General features: G+C 36.1%; 1 protein-coding gene across 1 annotated transcript in view; it reads right to left on the reverse strand.

Annotated features, from left to right (window-relative positions):
• Positions 1–21478, reverse strand: part of Slc5a12 (solute carrier family 5 member 12) — a 42675-nt gene that overhangs the window by 9517 nt on the left and 11680 nt on the right. The window contains exons 5-10 of the mRNA XM_051183760.1: positions 14343–14497; positions 14086–14226; positions 10059–10188; positions 9081–9169; positions 7098–7210; positions 2496–2563 (exon numbers count right to left, since the gene is read on the reverse strand). Of these exons, the coding sequence (XP_051039717.1) occupies positions 2496–2563; positions 7098–7210; positions 9081–9169; positions 10059–10188; positions 14086–14226; positions 14343–14497 (696 nt within the window). The remainder of the gene's footprint in view (positions 1–2495; positions 2564–7097; positions 7211–9080; positions 9170–10058; positions 10189–14085; positions 14227–14342; positions 14498–21478) is intronic.

The following is a 21478-nucleotide window of genomic DNA, read 5'->3' on the forward strand; positions in this document are numbered from 1 at the left end:
GTGTGATTAAGTTTATTTTCCCCTGACTTCAGTTATTTAATATTTGTGGCATTTCTTTGCTGGTGGTAAGATTAATCCATCATAGTTGTGACATGGGTATTTTGAAAGCTATTACCAGCTATCCTGAGAAGAGTCAATAAAATGCTGAAGACATTTATCTCATTTGAGGGGGGTGGTGGTAAATAAAGAAAAACTTCCAATGTCTCATGCCTCAAAGCAAAAACAACAGAAAGTCAATCCAAGAGTTTCTGTTTTTTAAACACATATATATTCACATGTTCTCTGCATGTTTTGTACTCTACAACAGCAATAGACATTGATTTTGCCATTCTTTTTGTTGTCATCCACCATCTACAGTTGGAGGCAAGCATAAAGCTAGTCTAACTTAGGTTCTACTTTGATGCCCAGTAACCACCTGAGCTTCCTAGACAAACAGAGGACAGTATCCTGGAGTTTGTACTTTACTGTTGGAGAAGCTGGGTATTTAACTACTGTGCCTTAGCTTGCTTAAAATGTTAGAAGGGCATCTCATCATACCCACTTCCTGAACTTTTTTCTGGTGAAGATTTAAGAAGGACTCCAAAATAGACTCAGAAAAGTGTTTGAGTGCTATGACACGTATTAGGAGTGGACCACTGTTCTCACTGTTTATGTCAGTACTGTGCCCTGCTAGGGAGCTTGATCCCTGTGGCATGGCTTCTGAATGCCAGAGTACTGTAAGATCTAGCGAAGACCTGCTTGACTTGAGGTCAAAACATATCACCAAATTGTTCTACCCCTTAGCAGAATTCCAGGTAGTCCTGTGGGTAATAGCATATTGAGTAGAAAGATATTTTGTAGCATTTTAATTTTCAGAGATCTTAAAGCGTTTTGAATTTTATACAGGTTTAATCTCATCAGTACATCTTCGTTTCAGTATCTTTATCTTCTATAAGTAGTCTAGCTGAAATTTTACATGTTTACATAGTTCAGATGTGACATTAGTGAATGTCAGAGTGTGGGACATAAGAAATGAGCAATATATTTAAAACCAGAAGGGCAGGAGCTACAAATCAAAAGTGACCTCAGGCAGCTCTCCAAGACCCTCCTCATGGGAAGAGCCTTCCTACCCTCATTTGATCCCTCCCAGAATCCTCCAGCACACTATTGCAAGAGAAACAGCTTTACTTGTCATTTGATTTCCCACAACCTTCAGTATACTACCGTGTGCTTGATCTTAGAGAAGAGAACATCATATGCCTAGCATTTTTCACATGGGACCTGACTGCAAATTGTCTCCCTTAGAATATTTCACAGGTTGAAACTTTTCATGACAGACTTTTTAAAATTCCTACACTAAAACAATACAGAAGAACTTCAAAACCAAACAAACAAAACAGCAAACCAAAACAATTATTTAAGAAAAATGTATTGAACTTGTATGGAACTGAAATCTGTGGCCATTGGTATAACCCACAAATACATGCCATGAGTATATTGTGGGTTTGTCAACAAGAAATTAAACATGGTTCTATGATTCAGACTTGTGAGACTTAAGCTTTTGTCTGTTTCTATATGTAAAACCAGAATCTGACTATTGATCCACTAAATTCAACACAGCAAAGCTTTATAGTAAATAATACAATTACAGTTGTTTAATTACTCAAATGTGGCAAATGAAATTAGTGGATCGCCATAGAGAAGGTTCTCCACCTTCTTAATGTAGCATCACTTTAATAGAGTTCTTCATATTGTGGTGACCCTCAGCCATAACATCACTTTCATTGCTGGCTCATATCTGTATTTTGCTATAGTTATGGGCTATAATATAAATATTTTTGGAGATAGAGGTTTGCCAAAGAGGGAGTTACCCACAGGTTGAGAACCACTGCCTTAGAGGCACTCGCCTCACCTGAAAGACAAGATTGGGGGTTGATTGCTAGCCTGCCAGTATCTATGCTGTCTGAAATTTGTGACATACCCTTTAACCCAATAAAGTCAGTTGAGCCTGAATTCTCAGCTGAACCCGGACAGAGGAATGAGTCCAACTGTCTTGACTGACTCACTCACTATAGGTACCATTTCCTTCCATCAGTCACTGGCCCTCTCTGGAGCCTGTCACACCTTAATTACAAATTATCTGAAATGCTGAAATGCAAAAATCTCTCAAGAAACAATTCAATGACTCACAGTCTCACCAAGTTGGATAGGGTGAATCTCCCCCCACCCTTTTTAGTAAGTACTAATCTCAGTAAAAGAGAAAACAAAGGTTATTTAGATAGAGGGAATGAGAGAACAAATGTTCTATGAACTGAGAAAATGAACCCATTGCAAGTCATCCTACTACTACTTTTACCTTCTGAAAGTAATTTTGGTTGAAATTTTCATGTTTGCTTTGTTTGGAGCTGGTGTCCATAAACATTAATATTGGGACTTGGAGTAATATACAAGGGAATAGAAAGGGTAACAGGGGAAAGTTTGAGGTGAAATCAAATGCCTTTTCCTTGTTCCATTACCTGTACAACACTCCCCATGAAGGATGCAACCACAGCCATGGAGGTACACAAAATACCAAACAAGAGACCTGAAAGACAGAAAACATATAATGATACATTTCCTTGAGGTCATCTGTGAGCACCCAGCACCATGTCTGATAGGAGATGTCATTATGTATATATGTTTCTTATACTGGTTAATGAATAACGCACTGTTGGCCAATAGGAAAGGAAGATAGGAGGGACTAGGAGACAAGGAGGAAAGAGGAAGGAGGAAAGAGGAGTGAGGGGGGCGAAGATGGAGAGACCGGGGAGACTAAAGGCCTGCAGCACTCCCCGGTAAGGAGACCACGTGGAAATACATAGAAATGGGTTAACAATTAAGACAGAGCTAGCCCATAAGAAACAAGTAACCGGGCCAACAGCATTATATCAAATACAGAGTCTCAGGGCATTATTTGGGGCTGGCGTGGCGGCAGGACAAGACTCGGTGGCAGGCAGAAAAAAACCTTACTCCTTACAGGACAATATGAAATTTCCTGCTTTGCTGAGAAGTATGCCAGATACACTATGGCCTATGGGCTGAATATGGATGCACTACATTACAGAAGAATTTTGGATGACTGTCTAGGTAGCAAGAAAGATGTCTCTGCCATTTCTAGACTTTATATATTGTCTTTCTGTGGTTTTGATGGAGTTGAAGGCAAATAGTTAAAGTTATAGTTTTCCCTATTTAGGATTAAAGATAAGTTAAATATAAAATTTTAGACTCACAAATATAGGATAGATGATAGAATAGTTTCTTAAATCTTGCTAATGTTAATGGACTAAATATTGTTAACTGTGATTCTTACTTGATAATTGTTGTGTGATATATTTTGCTATGTTAAGGTTAAAACCATTCTTTTTATTTAGACAGAAAAGAGGAGATGATAGGAGATGTCATTATGTATATATGTTTCTTATACTGGTTAATGAATAAAGTACTGTTGGCCAATAGGAAAGGAAGATAGGAGGGACTAGACCAAAGGCCTGCCGCACTCCCTGGTAAGGAGACCACGTGGAAATACATAGAAATGGGTTAATAATTAAGACAGAGCTAACCCATAAGAAACAAGTAACCGGGCCAACAGCATTGTATCAAATACAGAGTCTCAGGGCATTATTTGGGGCTAGTGTGGTGGCGGGACCAGACCAGGCAGCAGGAAGAAAAACCCGTACTCATTACACATGTCCTACTGAAGGACTGAAGAAGGAAAACCTTCTGCACACAGCCAGTCACCACAAGGAACTTTGGGTACCACTCCCCTCTGGTATCATAGAAGCTTGACATTTAAATCCTTGTGTTGTTCTAATGACTTGTAAAGATGACGGTTTCTTTTTCAAAAAATAATCACAGCTTTTTCAAATTTAAAAAAAAAAACATACTGAGATTGTTGCTATCAAAATTCATCAACAAAATAAGAAAAAGAAAGATACACCAAATCAGAGACAGTAGCAGACATGGTGCTAGTTTTTGTTTTAGCCTTCTTAGTGTGATCACTACTTTTGATAGTCATCTTGACAAAATCTAGAATCACATAGGAAGGGATTCTCAATGAGGTTTGAGCTATTGTCTAGATCAAGTTGGCCATGACCCATGTCTATTGAAGATTATGATAATTTCATTAACTGAAGTAGGAAGCTCTTCCCACTACCACCCCCACACACACACACACACTGTAGGTACCTCCGATCCCTACATAGGGAGACCCTAAACTATATAAAGTGGAAAAACAAGGTGAACATCTCAGGCATGTACTCAATTCTCTTTGCTCTTGATTGCAGAGGTAACTAGCTGTTTAAAGTCCCTGCCACTTAGACATCACTGTAATGATGAACACTAAACCGTAAGCTAAAATAGAACCATGCTCTTCTAAGTTGTGTTTGTTAGTCTAGTTTATCCCAGAATATGAGATGATACTAACACAACTAAAGATTCAGCCCAGGTCCTGATGTGACACTTGGTTCAATGTTATTGGATTCTTACTATAGATTGGGTGTTTTGCCAAGCACCAGGGGTATAAAGTCAAAACTTTGTTCTTGGACCAAAGAGTTCACAATTTGAGAAAGAACTGTACTAAAAGAATCCAAACATGTATCCAAAATTAATTTCTCAAGAATGGTATTTGCGGATTATGTCAAGGCTACATCAGATCCAATGATGAGACAACAACACATTTACAGAAATAACTTCTTCCAAAGTCATACTTTTCTATAAGTATCTACTAGAAGTTGGATATTGCACTGGCCACAATACACATTCACCCTCTGAGATCTCTAACTCATGTAGTGAAAATAAAACTCCACAGACTTCATCAAATTAGCAAGTTTGTTTGCATCCATCTAATCTTGTTGAAGCAAAAATATTAAAGCATTAATTCATCCTACCATATGTGCTTAATTGAATCTGCAATGAGTAATGAATACAAAGAATATTTTTGAGAATAATTCAGCAAATAATCAGGAAAATAACGCCTAAAAACTGGCAACCACTGTTTACTACAGGGAGTATATAGACTCATTTAAGCAAATAAATATGAGTATAGATTAAAAAAAGAAGAAGAAAACATATTCAACTGAAACAACACACAAACACATAATATCCAATACCACTTACTTTCTATGAAAATGAATTCAGATTCAACACCATAGCATCTCAAGTAAATGTGAATACTTGAGAGTTGACAAAAAAAAAAAAAAAAAAAAAAAAAAACAAAACATCTACTGAGGAACAGTGAGTATGCTTCTTAAAATGATTATAAAAGATTATTTCTAATTATCTTATACTGAACCAGTCCAGGGACATACACAGATAAATAGTAGCTGACACCCCAAATCCATGGTTTTATTTTCTTACATTCACCTAAGCATGACAAGTATAGAAAAAATAAAAATTGTACCTATACTGAACATACATAGATGTTACAAAATCTGGTCCATTGTGGGATTCCATCTTTATGAAATTCTAGAAAAGCTAAAACTCTACATTAGAAAATCAAAATCTGGTGGTTGTTTTTCTCTGGAGGAAGGTAAGAGTAGATAATGATGAGAAAAGTCATGTAAAAACGTTCTAAGGTAATGACCATGATGACATATCTTGCTAAGCAACTGAGTTTCATAGACAGACACATGTGTTGGCTAGTTTTGTATCAACTAGACACAAAATAGAGTCACCAGATAGGAAGAGAGCCTAAGTTGAAAAAAAAAAAATACCTCAAATAGATTGGGCAATAGGCAACTTGTATGGTATTTTCTTAATCAGTGATTGATATGGAAAGGCCATGACAATTGTAGATGGAGCCACACCTGGGTAGATAGATGATTCAAGGTTGTATAAGAAAACAGACTGAACAAGACATAGGGAACATTCCAGTAAGCAGCAATCCTCAATTGCATCAGCTACTGATTCCACATAAAGTCTTTCTTCCCCAACTTACTTCTTGTCGTGGTGTTTCATCACAGCAATAGTAACTCTAGCTAGGACAATGCATTTGTCAAAACTCAACAATTATGTACTTGACAATTTATCATTTCATCATGTGCTTTTCTTACTCAGACCCCCTGAACGTGGCTCTCAGTTAGAAGTCCTGGGAAGTCTGAGGGACCACTGACAGTGAAACCAGGATGTATCTCTGGTGCACAAAAGGACTTTGGGAGCACATTTCCCATGGAGGGATACTCTCTTATCCTAGAGGCAGAAGGGAGTGCCTTGTCCCTACTCCAAATGACTTAACAGATTTTGATGATCCCTTTTGGAAGGCATCAACCTTCCTGTGAGTAGAGGGGAATGGAGGGCATGAGGGGCATGGGAGGGAGGGGAGGAAAAAGAACTGGGATAAATAAACAAATATGTAAATATATATATATAAGAGAAACATAAAATAAAGCATTTTGTATTAAAAGCTTTGAAACATATATTAAACTGTAGCTAGTAATATGAAAACTAAAATAATTATGGAAAATAAAATAATGGCAGTGGACCCATTATTTATCCTTAGTGCATAAATGGGCTTTTGGAGCCCATTCCCTATGGAGGGATACTTTCTCAGTCTAGAAACAGTAGGGAGGGCCTATGTCCTGCCCCAAATGAAGTGACAGACTTTGATGATCCCCAATGGGAGGCCTCACCCTCCCTGAGGAGTGGATGGGGGATGGGAGGACAGGAGGGAGAGGAAATCAAGATTGATATGTAAAATAAAAAATGAAACTTAAAAAAAAGTAACACTCATTTGCTTAGAGTTTATTGATCAGATGAAAATTATTAGATAAAGTGGTGAGTCCTAATAAACAGTACATCTCCTCATGTAAAATGTCTGGTAAGTCAGCATTATCAAGAGACATTGATTTGAAGATATTAGATCATGGGATACTTGAAAAATAAGATCATAACAAGGTGAATGAGCTAGTCATTCATTTCTGGTACCTTTCTGGCAGGATCTTTGTAAGTGTAAGAATCTACATGTCTGTTTTTCATAATGCATTTGTGTCTATTCATGCATCCTGAAGAGCATATGCCAGATTTTGACATTTGGCCCATTAAATTCCACAATATGGAGTAAAAGTTCTACCAGCAATACCTACATAAGCCTTTACTGATCCAGGTACTCTTCTTGTCAGAGATATGTGGAAAACAGCTCTTGACAAAATCCTCAAAGGTCACTGTAGCTAAGGCATTGATGCTGGCAGCCACTGTGCTACAGAAAAAAAAGCAAATAAGAAAATAGTCTGAGCTAAAAAGTGAACATTAAGAAAGGCAGGAAAAAGATTCATGAAAAGTATGTGAAAGCCCTTGGAGAATAGAAGGAAAATCACATGCATGCACATTGAGGTGCAGAGGTGAGCACTGCTTTCTACTGCCTGAAGCTTAGCAAGGTTAGAATGTGATTAATAAAGGAGAAAGAAGGGAGAATATCAGAAAGGTACAGAGACCATAACCAGATAGCCGTATTGCTTGCTCTCTGATTTCACAGAATTGTCTTGATAGATAGTCAGAGAATCAGAAAGTTGGTATTTTCTTTGCAAAATGCAATGAGAGCTTATTTAAATTCCTCATATAGAGCAATAATCTTTTAGTTAGTTAACCAAATTAAATTCAAAAGTTGAAAAAATAGCACCCAAGAATGGTTCCTTCCAAAGTCTATAATGACGATTTTTATTTCTGTTATTTGTCATTGTTCACAAAGCTTAGTTACATAGGAATACAGAAAAGGAATGCAATTAGTAAAAAAAGAAGAAAAACTCAAAGAAAATATTGTTCCTTTAATAATTTGAAGAAAATCCCAAAAACTCAACTAGAAATAATTGAGATGAAAAAACACAATGTACAGAAAATTGTATAAAAGAAAGTTGATAACCCTCCTCAACCCTAACACACAATATTTTACAGTCATGAAAAACACTGATATTGTTACAACTATAGACCATGAGAGCAATATAAAGGAGAGCTTATAAAATATTTCATATACATAGAAGAATTATGATTAAATCAATATTTCAAGTCATTGGTGAAAAATGGCTTATTTTACTAAAAAAAAGACAAATGGCCAATAATTTTGAAGGAAAATATGTCACATACTCTATTTAGTTTTATATCACAGATGATTCAATTCTAATAGTTAATAAAATAAATATATGTTATTCATAATAATGGAATAGATTCCCTTAGTGACCATATTATTAACCAACAAGATAATATCAAACATGATTTATAATTTCAATATTTCAAGGATTGCTTAACAATTAGGCAGCAAAATGCAGGGGGGTCATGTTGCTGGGAGCAACTCTTTATAAGGGAATATAATGGAGTAATAGGAGTCAAGTTGAAGCTGCAATGGAGACTCAAGAAAGATAGACAAGACAACAACATGCATTGATCATTGGAATAACTTATGAGCCTTTGAAAAATTCAGCTTGAGGTATTGACTATGTGAGCTGCAACAGCATGGACACAGTCAGAACTGCTTGAACCCTAGGAAGTCCATCTTCTACTATGATGCTACCCAGATACAAGATGTGGAATATTAGGGTCCAGTGCCTGCAGTTCTGGATCCTAATCTGATCTTTGGCCAATCACCCCTTTTTTGTATATTACCCAAATTTGAGAGTATGGAATTTTTTTCATGTACTCACTACTGAGTTTGCCTTGATTGTAATGGGGAGACTTTAGGCTTTTGATCAATACTGGAAGAATGAAAAACTCTTGGGTCTTTTGTGGTGGAATGAATATAGACAAAGTTGAAATAATAACCAGGAGGTTTTAAAGTAGATGTTAAAAATACACATGCATCAGGACTCCATGGATTACTCACATAGGTTAGTTGTCCCCCTGACCATTATTAAAGCTCAGTTTCCTTTTCTGAAACCGATGAGAGTGAGAGTAAAGATTCTTCTTCACATGTTGTGTGTGATACCCTTGATCAAATAGAAATACAGCATTGCAGTAGGCCAATTGACAATCAGCAAATGATCGATCAGTAGACAGTTGATCATGATTGTCATCATTCCAGCCAGTAAACCCTCATGACTATCACCCCTCCATTCTCTTTAGATTGTCAACATACTAACCTCAGAGTTCCACTAAAGGCACAAGCCACAAAAAGTCCTGGCAGTCCTGGCATAGTGGCAAATATCTCCATGACAAAATATGGCATCAACTAAAAAAAAAAAAAAGAAAAAAGAAAAAAGAAAAGAAACAGCAGAGATAGAAGGGGGAGAGAAGGAACAAGAAAGGGGTATATTAATAGTCCTCTCAGCAATATCTGATATGTTGAAACACAGATTCTAGCAAAAGGATATGAGAAACTTACTTCCTAATATATTCACTGTGTGAATTTTGTTTATCTGTTTTCTCTGAATTTATAATTTAGTTCTAAAATCAATCCTTAACATATATCTTTCAGGGCACTAGGTATGCTTAGCTTGTGGGAAAGGAGACTATGTCTGACAAAGTGGGGCATCTGAAAGCATATGGAGAGAAAATGGGAGTGGATGCTTTTCATGAGTTTCCAAACCCACATTTAGTATCCTATGCTTTCATGTGTGTGATAATAGGCATTATGGAAATAAAAATGACTTGTTCAAATTTATTTATTTAATGTTACTTTAATTTTGTGTTTTTGGAAACATGATTGCATATAGAGCATGGTATCGTCTCAAATTCTATGTAACCAGTACTAGCCTTAAAGTCCTGATTCTTCTGGCTACGTGTTTAAATGAATTCCAAGTGTATAACACCATGCTCATTTTTGTTCAATTAAAGAAACATTAGTCAACCTAAGAAAAGGATATAAGGCAGCATCAACAACCAAAGCCATGGATTTGATCTGACTTTCTAATTAGCTTTGGCCTGTGTTTAGAGTTTGTCTTCATGAAGAAAGGGAATTATCCTTTTTCTGCAGCCCCACATCTGCATATTAGAATGTACTGTTTGATGTCACCAAGAAGCTCAGGTAAGAAGCCAGAGGCTTTTGCTTGGCAAGTGTGTGAAGATCCTGGCAGAATAAAAATATCCCCATTCTGCTGAGAGACCAAGAAATTGCATACCTGGTCTGGTGCAGAAATAGCACCAGAAGTCCAAGGGTCACAGTCTTTGAAATTCGCATACATGATCAAACCAGAGAAGATAGCACACACTGCAATCATCCAGAGACCCAACAGGTTACAGTACAAGGCACTAGAATAGAAGAGGGGACAAAGGCCAATTGGTAAGCTGTCTGCCACACCGTAGCAGGGTAAGTTCATGACTAAGGACTGAAGGAGGACTCACTCTCTAGCTTTTAGGAAGCATTACACTTTATAATATCACATTAAAAGAGTCATTGCACCTCCTTTTAGAATAATTACAAATTTCAAATTTTAATAAGCTTTCAGATGGATTTTCCTTTTTAAAAAGAGGGATTTGTTTTGTCAAAATTGCAATATGTGTGGTATATGACCTTTTCTTATATAATATTTTACATACTGATTATTCTTATTATGTAACTTTAAGTGGTTCTCTCCCTACTCAATTAATGAAACTGTCAAAAATGCTAAATTATATTTTAATAACTTCTCCCACAAAGATAATAATAAGGTAACATGAAAAATAGAGGAATATTGGTTATACTTGCTCTAGAGTATGTACAGTCAAATATTTAAAGATAATTGGAATAATTAAAAAACAATCATCTTAAACATTATTTAACAAAGTTAATATTATTCTACAGTGAACAAGCACAATTACAGTTGAATTATCTTTTAAGGTCCTTCATTTTCATACAGGCATTTGAATGTCAAGATTTCTCTTATATTCCTAAACTCAGGAAAGACTTGAAAGTAAGCATCCTTCCATGCTTTTGATAAAATAAAATTTCGTTGTGGTGAAATTCAGATTGGCCACTTTTTTAATCCAGTCTCAGTTTGATGATTATTCAACATTCAAATATAAGAACACACATTTATTTCATGGTAACATGAATGTATTGAGACACTTTGAAAAGAATATGCATGCATATGTGTATACATGCTCACATGCATCCACTCTTCCAATATTTGGGTGACTATATGCCTCTGCACATACACAAGAGAATGGCTCTCCTTAAGCATTATATTGTTGAAAGAATGACAACATTTGAAAAGCACAATGTTTTTTTCTTGGTGTTTATAAACAATATAGAAGACAAAGATATAATTCCTAACTTACATCTACTAATTCTTTTTAGAAGGCAGAAATTCAACATCACAAGAGACAGTAATAACTGGGCACAGGGTAAATACCTATTATACTAAGAGTTCAGGAGTCTAGAAGTCTCAGGCTAGTCTGCAATAAATGGAGATCCCATTTCAAAACAAAACAAATGTATTAAAAGGAAAGAAGAAAAGTATTTATTTCACTAAAATTCTTCTCTTTATAGATATTTGACTATAGTTTATCTAAAAGCAGATTGCACTTGAATTTTAGATGTATTTTAAGATTAAAGTCAGATATATTTTCAGTAACATGCATTTGATAAGTGATGGCCACCAGTTGATAAATCATGGAAGACTTAGTTAATATCATTTACTGTAACGGGGTTTTCATGTCTCACCAGTGGTTTGATAGAATGCTAGATGATATGTCTGCTCTCTTCATTTTGCATTATAAAATATACATATAGTGACATGATAATTCCCACTCTGGAATTCAACAATTAAGACAATTCTATGTCTCATTCAGTAAAAAAAAGAAATTGGACATCGAAGTATTTTTAAATTGTAAAATAGTCATAGTAACTAGACTTGGGTAAGGAACCATGAGAAGTATCCCTGAGGTTGCAATTCCATTTTGTGTGTAATTTGGGGGGGGTTGCTAGTTGTATAAACTAATAGACAAACATCTTAGTTTTCTCTCTAGACAATGGGCTGTTCTGAAATTATTAGTGGGACCAGACATTCTAGCTGTGCCTATTCTCATATCCTGCAGTAAGCTCTCCCTATAAGAAGTGGAGCAGCAATAGTCACATTACCTTATATTTTACAGTTTTTAAATATGTCCTTAGAAATATTAATGCTAGCTGCATTTGTTAAAGTGAATTAAAATACACACCAGTGTAAGGATTCAGGCAATAGGCTGGCCTGCCCCTGTCACCTGGCAGAATGCACTTAGACAGTACTCTGATCAGCCCAGGTGCAAATGACCCTTTTAAAAGAAATAACTCCACCCACTTATGCTCTTTCTGCTCTCTCTTTCCCACTCCTCTCTTTCCCTCTCTCTTTCCTGCTATTCCCCTGGTACAGACTAGACTTTCCGTATTTCCCTCTTCTGTCCTCTCTGTCTATGTGTATCTGTGTCTCTTTACCTCTTTTCTCTTTCCTTCCCCTTTCTAATAAAACATAAGTTTTGTCTGCCTGTCATGTTTGTCCCTTGCCTCAGTCAAACTCCTTTGCCATGGAATCCACCATTGACCCACACACAAGTTTCCTCATGCTTTATCATGACAACCAGACCTGAAGAATTCTGAAGCAGAGATAGATGTAGAGGGAACTTAACTTTGATTGATTTGCAAATGTAAGTGAAGCTGCTTTGTTCTCTTTTTCTAAGTGCCTACATTTAGAAAAATTGAAGTGCTGTGGGATAATGCTCTCAACAGTGTAGAGATCTATCATTTCTTGATGATTTAATAAAATGCTGATTGGCCAGTAGCCAGGCAGAAAGTATAGGCAAGGCAAACTATACTTGGAAGAGGAAAGGCAGAGAGAAGAGTTGCAAGCCAGACTCAGGGGAAAAAAGATGAGAATGCCTCACTGAGAAAAGGTCCAAGTCATGTGACTAAACATAGATAAGCATTATGGGTTAAATTAAGTTGTAAGAGCTTCTTATTAATAAGTCTGTGTAATAGGCCAAACAGTTTATAATTAATATAAGTCTCTGTGTGTTTATTTGGGACTGAATGGCTGCAGGGCTAAACAGGACAGAAACTTCTACATTGAAGCTTATGGCAAACCTATGAGAAGACTCCAAACAACTCAAAAAACTAGGCCTTCTCATATGGATGAGCAAATGAGGTGGTTATGTAGATATAATCAATAGCATGTATTCTTTGCTTTACTTCTGTGTTGATACTATGAGTGACATTCTTATATTCCTTCAGTGGTATCACAGACAGTTTGAGCAGAAGCTGGCTGACTTATCAGTTACTTTTTTTCAAATAAATATTTTAAAATACAAAAATGAATCTCAATTTACCTCCTGACACACAAAAAATGAAACTACAACTAAAGACAGCACACAATAAATAAAAAATGACCAGGTAGTCTCGTCATGGAGACTACAGGCAAGAAACAAGTGGTTTGCACTTATCCTTATGCAACTAATCTAGTCTATTTATTTTTCAGTCAGTGAAGACAAACATTAATTTAGCAAAAAGACAAGCAGAATATTCTAAGATGGAAATAATCACCTTTGACTTAAATAGTTGCTGAAAGGGGTGGAAGGATGTATAAGAGTACCTGCTATACAAGTATGCACACCTGTGTTTGGAATATAGAACTCAGGAAAAGTGCTAGGCATGGCTGTACATGTTGTAACACAAAGCTGAGTTAGGCAAAGAGACAAGAGGATCACTGGACTGCCAGGCTAGCTCCAGCTACAGGGAAAGGTCATGTCTCAAACCAATAAGACCTAGAGGGGGCTGATGGCATACACCTTTAACCCAACACTCAGGAGGCAGAAGCAGGCACATTTCTGTGAGTTCAAGACCATCTTGGTCTACATAGTGTGCTTTAGGACAGCTTGGGCTATGTAGAGAAACCCTGAGTCAAGTAAATTAATTAATTAATTAATTAAACTGAGATGGAGAGTAATGAAGCAAGGCATCCAACATCCTCTTCTAACTTCCACATGTACGCACTTAACGCCCCCCCCAAAACACATACTTCTGCGTACACTAAACTCACAGGTATACATAAATATATACTTAAACACTCATGAAAATGCACACAAAGACTTTGAACAGGTTAAGTAAACATCTTTCATTATCTCTCTTTTTCACATGCTTGCATGCACAACTAATGACTCAGCAAAGCAAGAGATTGTTCTTAATCAACTACTTACAGCTTAGCATGCTTTTCTGTTTTGCAAGAGATGCATCTCTGGATGGTGGATTGATTAACTCCATAGATTCCAAGCCAAGTAAAAGTTCCTCCTACTGTAATTGTCCAAAAAGTGTGCCGTCTGAGTGGATCTACATCAAAGCTGTGACACAGGAAGGAGGGAATAACAGAGATGTTTCTTTGGTGCCCAGCTCTTATCATTTTATGAAGTTTTTAAATTAAATGTTATAAAGGGTGAAAAAGTAGCATTGGACATACTCAAGGACATGTAGCCTGGATCCATTTCTTGCTTGCTCTAACACATTGTGGAACCCACCAGCATGACTCGATCCTTGAATGAGAACTGTTAAGAAGCCCACAATCATGACAACCATCTGAAATGCATCTGTCCACACCACTGCTTTTAAACCTCCCTGAAATGGGGAGAATTGTATGAGTTATTGAAAATGAGGTCTGTAACCCCTCCAACTCCAGACACTCTCCCTGTTACTGATTCAAACTAACCTCATCCCGAGTATTACTGAACATCTTTTCAGTGACAAGTTCTGAGTTAACACATGGTAATAAAATGATAAGTAATGAAGTCAGGTCCCCCTCTGTAATTCCGTGAACTTATAAGTTTAATTGAAGAGTTGGAAACTAGGTAATAATACAATTCTTTACTTAAAAGTGTGAGAAGAGCAATGAAAGACTAGTTACTTTTGAGAAGTACAGTGATGTCAAGACCTGGTCTAGAAAGTCACAGTTAAGGTAAATTCTGAGGAATGAATAAAAATGTATGAGGTTCATCAGACAAATTGAGAATCTGTCTGAAGAGTGTGAAGAGAAAAGAAGTATAAATCTCTGAGAAAATTAAAGAATCCTGGGAGATACAGATGGAAGGTGTGGATAGACAAAAAGGCAAGTTGATAAATTTCATGGATGTCAGGGCTCACAGATTTAGGTAAGGCCACCTAAAAAATTCCCTAAGAACATAGGGCGTCATATGCTGACATTTGTTTCACAGTAGCCATTGGTCAATGGCAAGGCTGCAGTAGAACAGAAAGTTTCAAGTTTATTCTTATTTCCCATGCCTAAGATGATCAATGGTTTGAAGCAGGGCAGAGATGGAAAGAACTCCATGGTGATTCCAAGAGATAAGATTTTCATACTGCATGAATCATTAAAAATAGGTGAGGAGACAGAGAAAGAATTGAGTAATCAATAGGTCCAGCTGGACAGTTGTAGACTTTTTATGTAACTAGTAATAGCATGTTTTAGAAAATGAAAGAGAAACAGAAAGAGACAAGGAGAAACACAGAGAAGAAACTATTAAGAAAACAATAAATACTAGTTTCTACATATATGTGGGGGAAGGTGTGTTTAAGAGCAACATGATAAGTAGACAGCCAGGCAAATACACCAGAGTTTCAAAAAAATTAATCTAATTTTAAGTGTAGTATAGTTATTGGGCAAGAGGTTAAAGCAGTGATTATACTAAACCTGACTCTCTTTTAATGGAGGGGACAGGGAGAAAACAATGTCCATATTACTCCCCAAGATTCTTAAATTAGCAGAGTCTAGGGTTGGGTCTTTTAATTCCTGATTTTTCGAAGTTTCATGAATGATTCTAATGCAGAATTTTTGCTGAAAGCATTAGTCCAGAAGCAAAGGAGGAAAGTGAGAACTTGCTGTAGCATTCCAAGACTTGAATTCCCTAGGACCATAGTGAACATGACAAAGGCAATTAGGGAGAGATAAATGAAGTGGCTTATAAAAAAGTGTTTTGCAAGTGAATAAGTGCCAGTAAAATGAAAGAAGATGATATTTTTAACACTAAAAAATAGAATTGTCATCCTGTTACTCCTCCAGAGTGTCAGTAACTTCTATGAAAAGTTGACACACTTATCTTTAACTTGAGAGGAAAGAAGGTACTGGAATAACCCATCATTTATTTGGTAATTAAAATGAAAACATCACTTTAAAATAAACATTTAAGTTAATGCTAATAGCATTGTATTTTCATGTGACTATTCAAATCATGGTTTGAAAAACGATAAATCTGCCTTCACCTACTCACATACACATTGCCTATACAGCATTATCATGTTGACACAAGCCTTTAGTCCCAACATTTGGGAGGCAGAGGCAGATGGACCTCTGTGAATTTAAGGCCAGCCTGGTCTAGAGAATGAGTTCCAGGACAGCCAAAGCAAATAGTGAAGTCCTGTCTCAAAAAATCAAAAAACAAAAACAAGCAAACAAAGATGGTACATTTTTCTGGTTCAAACCTCAATTTTTTAATACTATAAAGAGGAAATATCAAATGATTCCATTTTCAGAGTATGTATCATTAGTTGTATAAGATCATCATGGTCATTTAAGAGTAGAGACTGTGAAATGCCATTCTGAAGTCATATATAGTCACCATGGTGTCTTACCTGATTTTAATAACTATGAATTCTTATCTGTTTGGTGTATTAAAACTCTTTTTCTCTCTTTCTCTTTCTCTCACTCTTTCCTCTACCTCATCCCACTATATTTAATTAGTCTCAGTTATATGAGATCTGATGTTCACTACACTAAATTGGAAATGACCTGGATAGCAGGAATCACTTTTAAAAAATATCATCCACTGATTACTTCCCAAGTGTCATGCATCCACAGGATCCCGGAGTAAAGGGAGTACATATGAAAGTCAGTTTGTAGTGGGCTTTCTTGGACAAACAGTTACTATCAATTATGAATGCTCAGCTTTAGTTTAGGCTTGTCCTAGTAGATCTTATAACTTAATTTAACCTGCTCCTCTTTATCTACATTTGCCTCAGGACTTTTATCTTTCTCTCATTCTGTATGTCCTACTCTGGCTGTCTGGCTGGCAGCTGCCTGACTGGCTAGCCCTGGATGTCTATGGCTCTTTCTCAATCATTCTCTCACATATTCTCTTTATTATAAGCATAGATGCCTCCTTCTATTTATTCTCTTTGCCCACCAGTCCCAACTATCTCTCTGCTGCCAAGTTATTGGCTGTTCAGCTTTTAATTGGACCAACCAGGTGCCTTAGGCAGGCAAAGCAACACACGTTTACATCATTAAACAAATGCAACATAAACAAATGTAAAACATCTTTACATAATTGAACTAATAGTTTTTAACATAAAATGTAGAACATTTTTACATAGTTAAAGCAATATTCCACAACAACTGTTGGATGAATAAGTTGTTTTTTTGGTGAGGCATTGTCATCTCTTGACTAGACAGAGAAGAGATTCAACAGAGGTATGCTAAGATGAGATTAGATGGAGTACTCAGGTACACCTAACACAAATAATTTCACTTCCACACTAACAAACTTATTGCCCCATAATTGTCAAAAGTATGAATCTGATCAGTCAGTCAACATGAATTTGCGATGGTTTCAAACATACAGGTTGTGCAAGAGACTGGAGGTACAGACCTGGTTACAACATAAAATTTTGTTCTATGATTTGTATGTAATAGTATTAAAGTTTCTGTATTATTTGTAATGTAAAAACTTACCAATAATAATTGTTATATATAGTTTTGGGTTTAAGAAGAATGATCCCTTCTAAATTAAGAAACAACAACATGTGAATTAGGAAGCTAACTATAATATTTGAAGCTTTCAAAACTCTTGAATTTGGGACATTATAAAATTGCTTAATATTTGACTGTTATGAATACATGGGGAAATTTCAAGAGAATTTATTTAATAAAATGGTTAAAATGAGAAAATGGAGTTTAAATAAATAACCTCAAAGTATCTAAGCAAGAGAACAGGAAATAAGTATTGACAAAATAGAACAAATAGACAAAAGTTTGTTACATATAAATCATGTAAAAACAGCAATTATCAAGTACTAAAATTGTGAATCTTTTATATGGAATGCTTGGTAAAAAAGTGTTTCACATTTCAAAGTCTTACAGATTTTGAAATGTCTGTATCATGAAGTTGCCAGCAACTTCAAAGTACAAAATATAAAATGCTCAAAAGTCTAAAGAATTTTAAGCATCCTTCCCACTCTCAATACATACCAGATATTGGTAGTATTTTGGATTTTTGGATTAGTTTATATTTTGTTTCTTATCATCAGCTAAACTACTCAACCCAGTCAGCTTTTCCATAGTATTTCCTTTAGATGTCTCCAAGGGTTGATTTGTTAGTCATAAATACTCAGTTTATCTGATATCCAGCTCCTTGAAGAGAGCTTTGTTGGAAACATATCTGTAATTTGAGAATTGTTTCCCCTGGATCATTGAACATACTATCCCACTGTTTCCTGTTTCTATAAAAAATAATAAAAATTTCCAAGAAATCTTCCAGGTGAGTTCATGCATGCATAGACTCTTTCAACATCATTGGTTCTTATTATTTTCTTTACTTTTCCTTGTTTTATTGGGTTTTTTTGTTTGTTTGTTTGTTTTCTTTTCTTTTTTCTTTAAATTTGAAACAAGGTTGTTTTACATGTCAATCCCAGTTCCCTCACCCTCCCATGCTCCCTTATTACCCCCACCAAACTCCAGCCCATCCCTCCTGCTCCCCAGGAAGGGTGAGGCCTTCCATGGGGAGTCTTCAAAGTCTGTCATATCGTTTGGGGCAGGGCCTAGGCTGTCCTCCATGTGTCTAGGCTGGAATGGGCTCCCAAAGTCCACTCATATACCAGAGGCCCCATAGACTGCCGAGTCCTCCTAACTAACACCCACATTCAGGGGGTCTGGATTGGTCCTATGCTGGTTTCACAGCATGAGCTCCCCATTGTTCAGGTCACTGATTCTGTGGATTTCTCCAGCCTGGTCTTGACCCCTTTGCTCATCACTCCTCCCTCTCTGTAACCGGATTCTAGGAGTTCGGCTAGTGTCTTGCTGTGGGTGTCTGCTTCTGCTTACATCAGATTTACATCAGCTACTAGATGAAGGCTCTAGGATGGCATATAAGGTAGTCATCAATCTCATTATCATGGAAGGGCATTAAAGGTATCCTCTCTACTATTGCTTAGATGCACAAGGATGAACCCAACTAACAATATAAGCATTGGTTCTTTTTTGCATCTTCCATAACGTATACTGTTCAGTGGTTTCACTGGTATTTCTAGACATGAACTTTTCATTATCTCTAAAAATTGGTGCTTGCTAAACTTATAGATTCCTGCTCTAATTAGTTCTAAAGTACTTCAAGACATATTGTTTGTAAATATTGTCTTTTCTACATTCTTCGTAAATATGCCAAGTCTCCCCAAGTCTCCAACTAAATATAAACTGAATCTCATTGTGTCATAAATATCTTTTGTTTCTTTCTTTTATAAGATTTCATCATCTTTCTGAAACATGCTGTTATTTTTTCATCTGTGTCTTCCAAGATGACAGTCACTTCTTCAAATATATCCCATTTATCAAAATGATTGTAGCATAACCATTCATGGTATACATTATGCAACTAGTTCATGCATATCTTGTTATTCATATAGGTTAAATTTTGTTTGAGGTTTCACTATTCCTCACTCATTCTACCTTTTTACATTCTTTTTCTGAAGGTATATTATTTTAAGATTTTAATTGGGTATTTTATCTTTCTAAGCTAGATTCATTCTCCAGAGATATGTTGAACTTTTCTACATTGCATGGATCAAAGTGAGTTAAATCGAGTCATATCAGAGCAATCAAAAGACCCAAGTTTAGTAACACCCAAACTCAGCTGATATCTACAGGAGCCTAAAGCTCACTAATACAACAAGGGCAAACTTATGAGCTTGCCCTTGGAGAGCCTGATTCAAATTGCCCAAAAAACTATATACATGTTCCAAATAATGATCAATGATCACACATTTAAATTACTTCTATATTGTGCTGTTTTGTTTTAAAAAAAAAAAAATATATATATATATATATATATATATATATATGCGCTGTGGGAGTGTTTTTGAGTGCTCTGATATTCTTGAAATCTCAGCCACAAATCCAAAAATTATTTCTAGAATCTAGTTTCAGCCCTATTAGAGCAACACATCTGTCATACATGACCAGGGTGGACAAAGGAGGAGTCTCTTCTTAAGAAAAAGGTGAAGATGTATGTGAGAAATAAAGATACATTTTCAACATTGAGAATCATGGCATCTGCAATATGTAAAAGAAAGATAAAAGCATTTTAATTGTATATTATCATTATATGTGTCATAAAGTGTACATGATATGAGCATATCAAATGCATAGATAGCCAGCTATAATTTTCCAATTGTTTTATTTTTTTGATGTGTCAGATATACAGTGTAATTCCTGGTAATAACTAGAAAAGTATATCCAGAAAGTTATATGATGATTCAGAAGAATAAAATATTTCATTGCATGAAATGGGTAAAAATTAAGTATGTATTAACTATTTCTTGATATAAATGAATTGTCAGAACTGAATGAGCATTCTATCAATAGCACACAGTTTGCTTGAAAACTGAGTTCATACAATCAAAATATTAAATGTTGTCTTATGTAAGTAAGGGACAAAACAGCCATAAATCACTCAGATTTATTTAATTTCAGCTGTCCTTGATCATTCATATACATGTATTTTGTCATTTTTCTTAGAATATTCAGAGAAATATAAATATTATGATTTGTTGGTGGTTACAAATAGTCATTTATGCTCTGACCATGGAGATATTTCTCCCACTAACTTGTGTCTCATTAGACATGGCTTTCTTGATGTCAATTGTTTTGTTATTCTGAAAAACCTTTATTATTTTGTGATGTTAGTTGAGTTTTTTTATAGTCCTAAATTGGATTCCTTCTCCAGCCTTACTTTACATTTTTTTTAACATTGCATGAATCAAATTGAGTTACAAAACTCTAGCCACTTCAAATCCCTGCAATTATCCAAGCTTAGTGAAACATTTGCACACTCAGCTACGACAGTTACCCCAAAGAATAAAGCCTTATTCTTCTAAGTAAGCTCAGAGCCCAAATACTCTGTATAATGGGAACTGCAAAGATTTTTTAAAGAAAACAATAACACTTTCCTCAAGAAATTAAGTCAGATCTTCAGTTTAATGCTCTCCCAACTAAGCTATTTCAGCAGTTACCCACAGAAACAGCTGACCTGAACAAGGGAGCTCATGGACCCCAGACAAATAGCTAGGAAACCAGCAGTGGACCCACCCAGGACCCCCTGAATGTATGTGTCAGTTAGGAGGCCTGAGCAGTCTTTGGAGCCTCTGGTAGTGAATCAGTATTTATTTCTAGTGTAGGAATGAACTTTGGGAGCCCATTCCACATAGGTGGATACTGTCTCAGCCTATACACACACAGGATGTGACAGACTTTGATGATTCCCAATGGAAGCCCTCACCCTCCCTGGGGAGCAGAAAGGGTATTGGATGGGGGTCAGTGAGGGGCTGGGAAGGATG

The sequence above is a fragment of the Phodopus roborovskii genome, unplaced genomic scaffold (assembly GCF_943737965.1).
Source record: "Phodopus roborovskii unplaced genomic scaffold, PHOROB, whole genome shotgun sequence".
Taxonomy (NCBI): domain Eukaryota; kingdom Metazoa; phylum Chordata; class Mammalia; order Rodentia; family Cricetidae; genus Phodopus; species Phodopus roborovskii.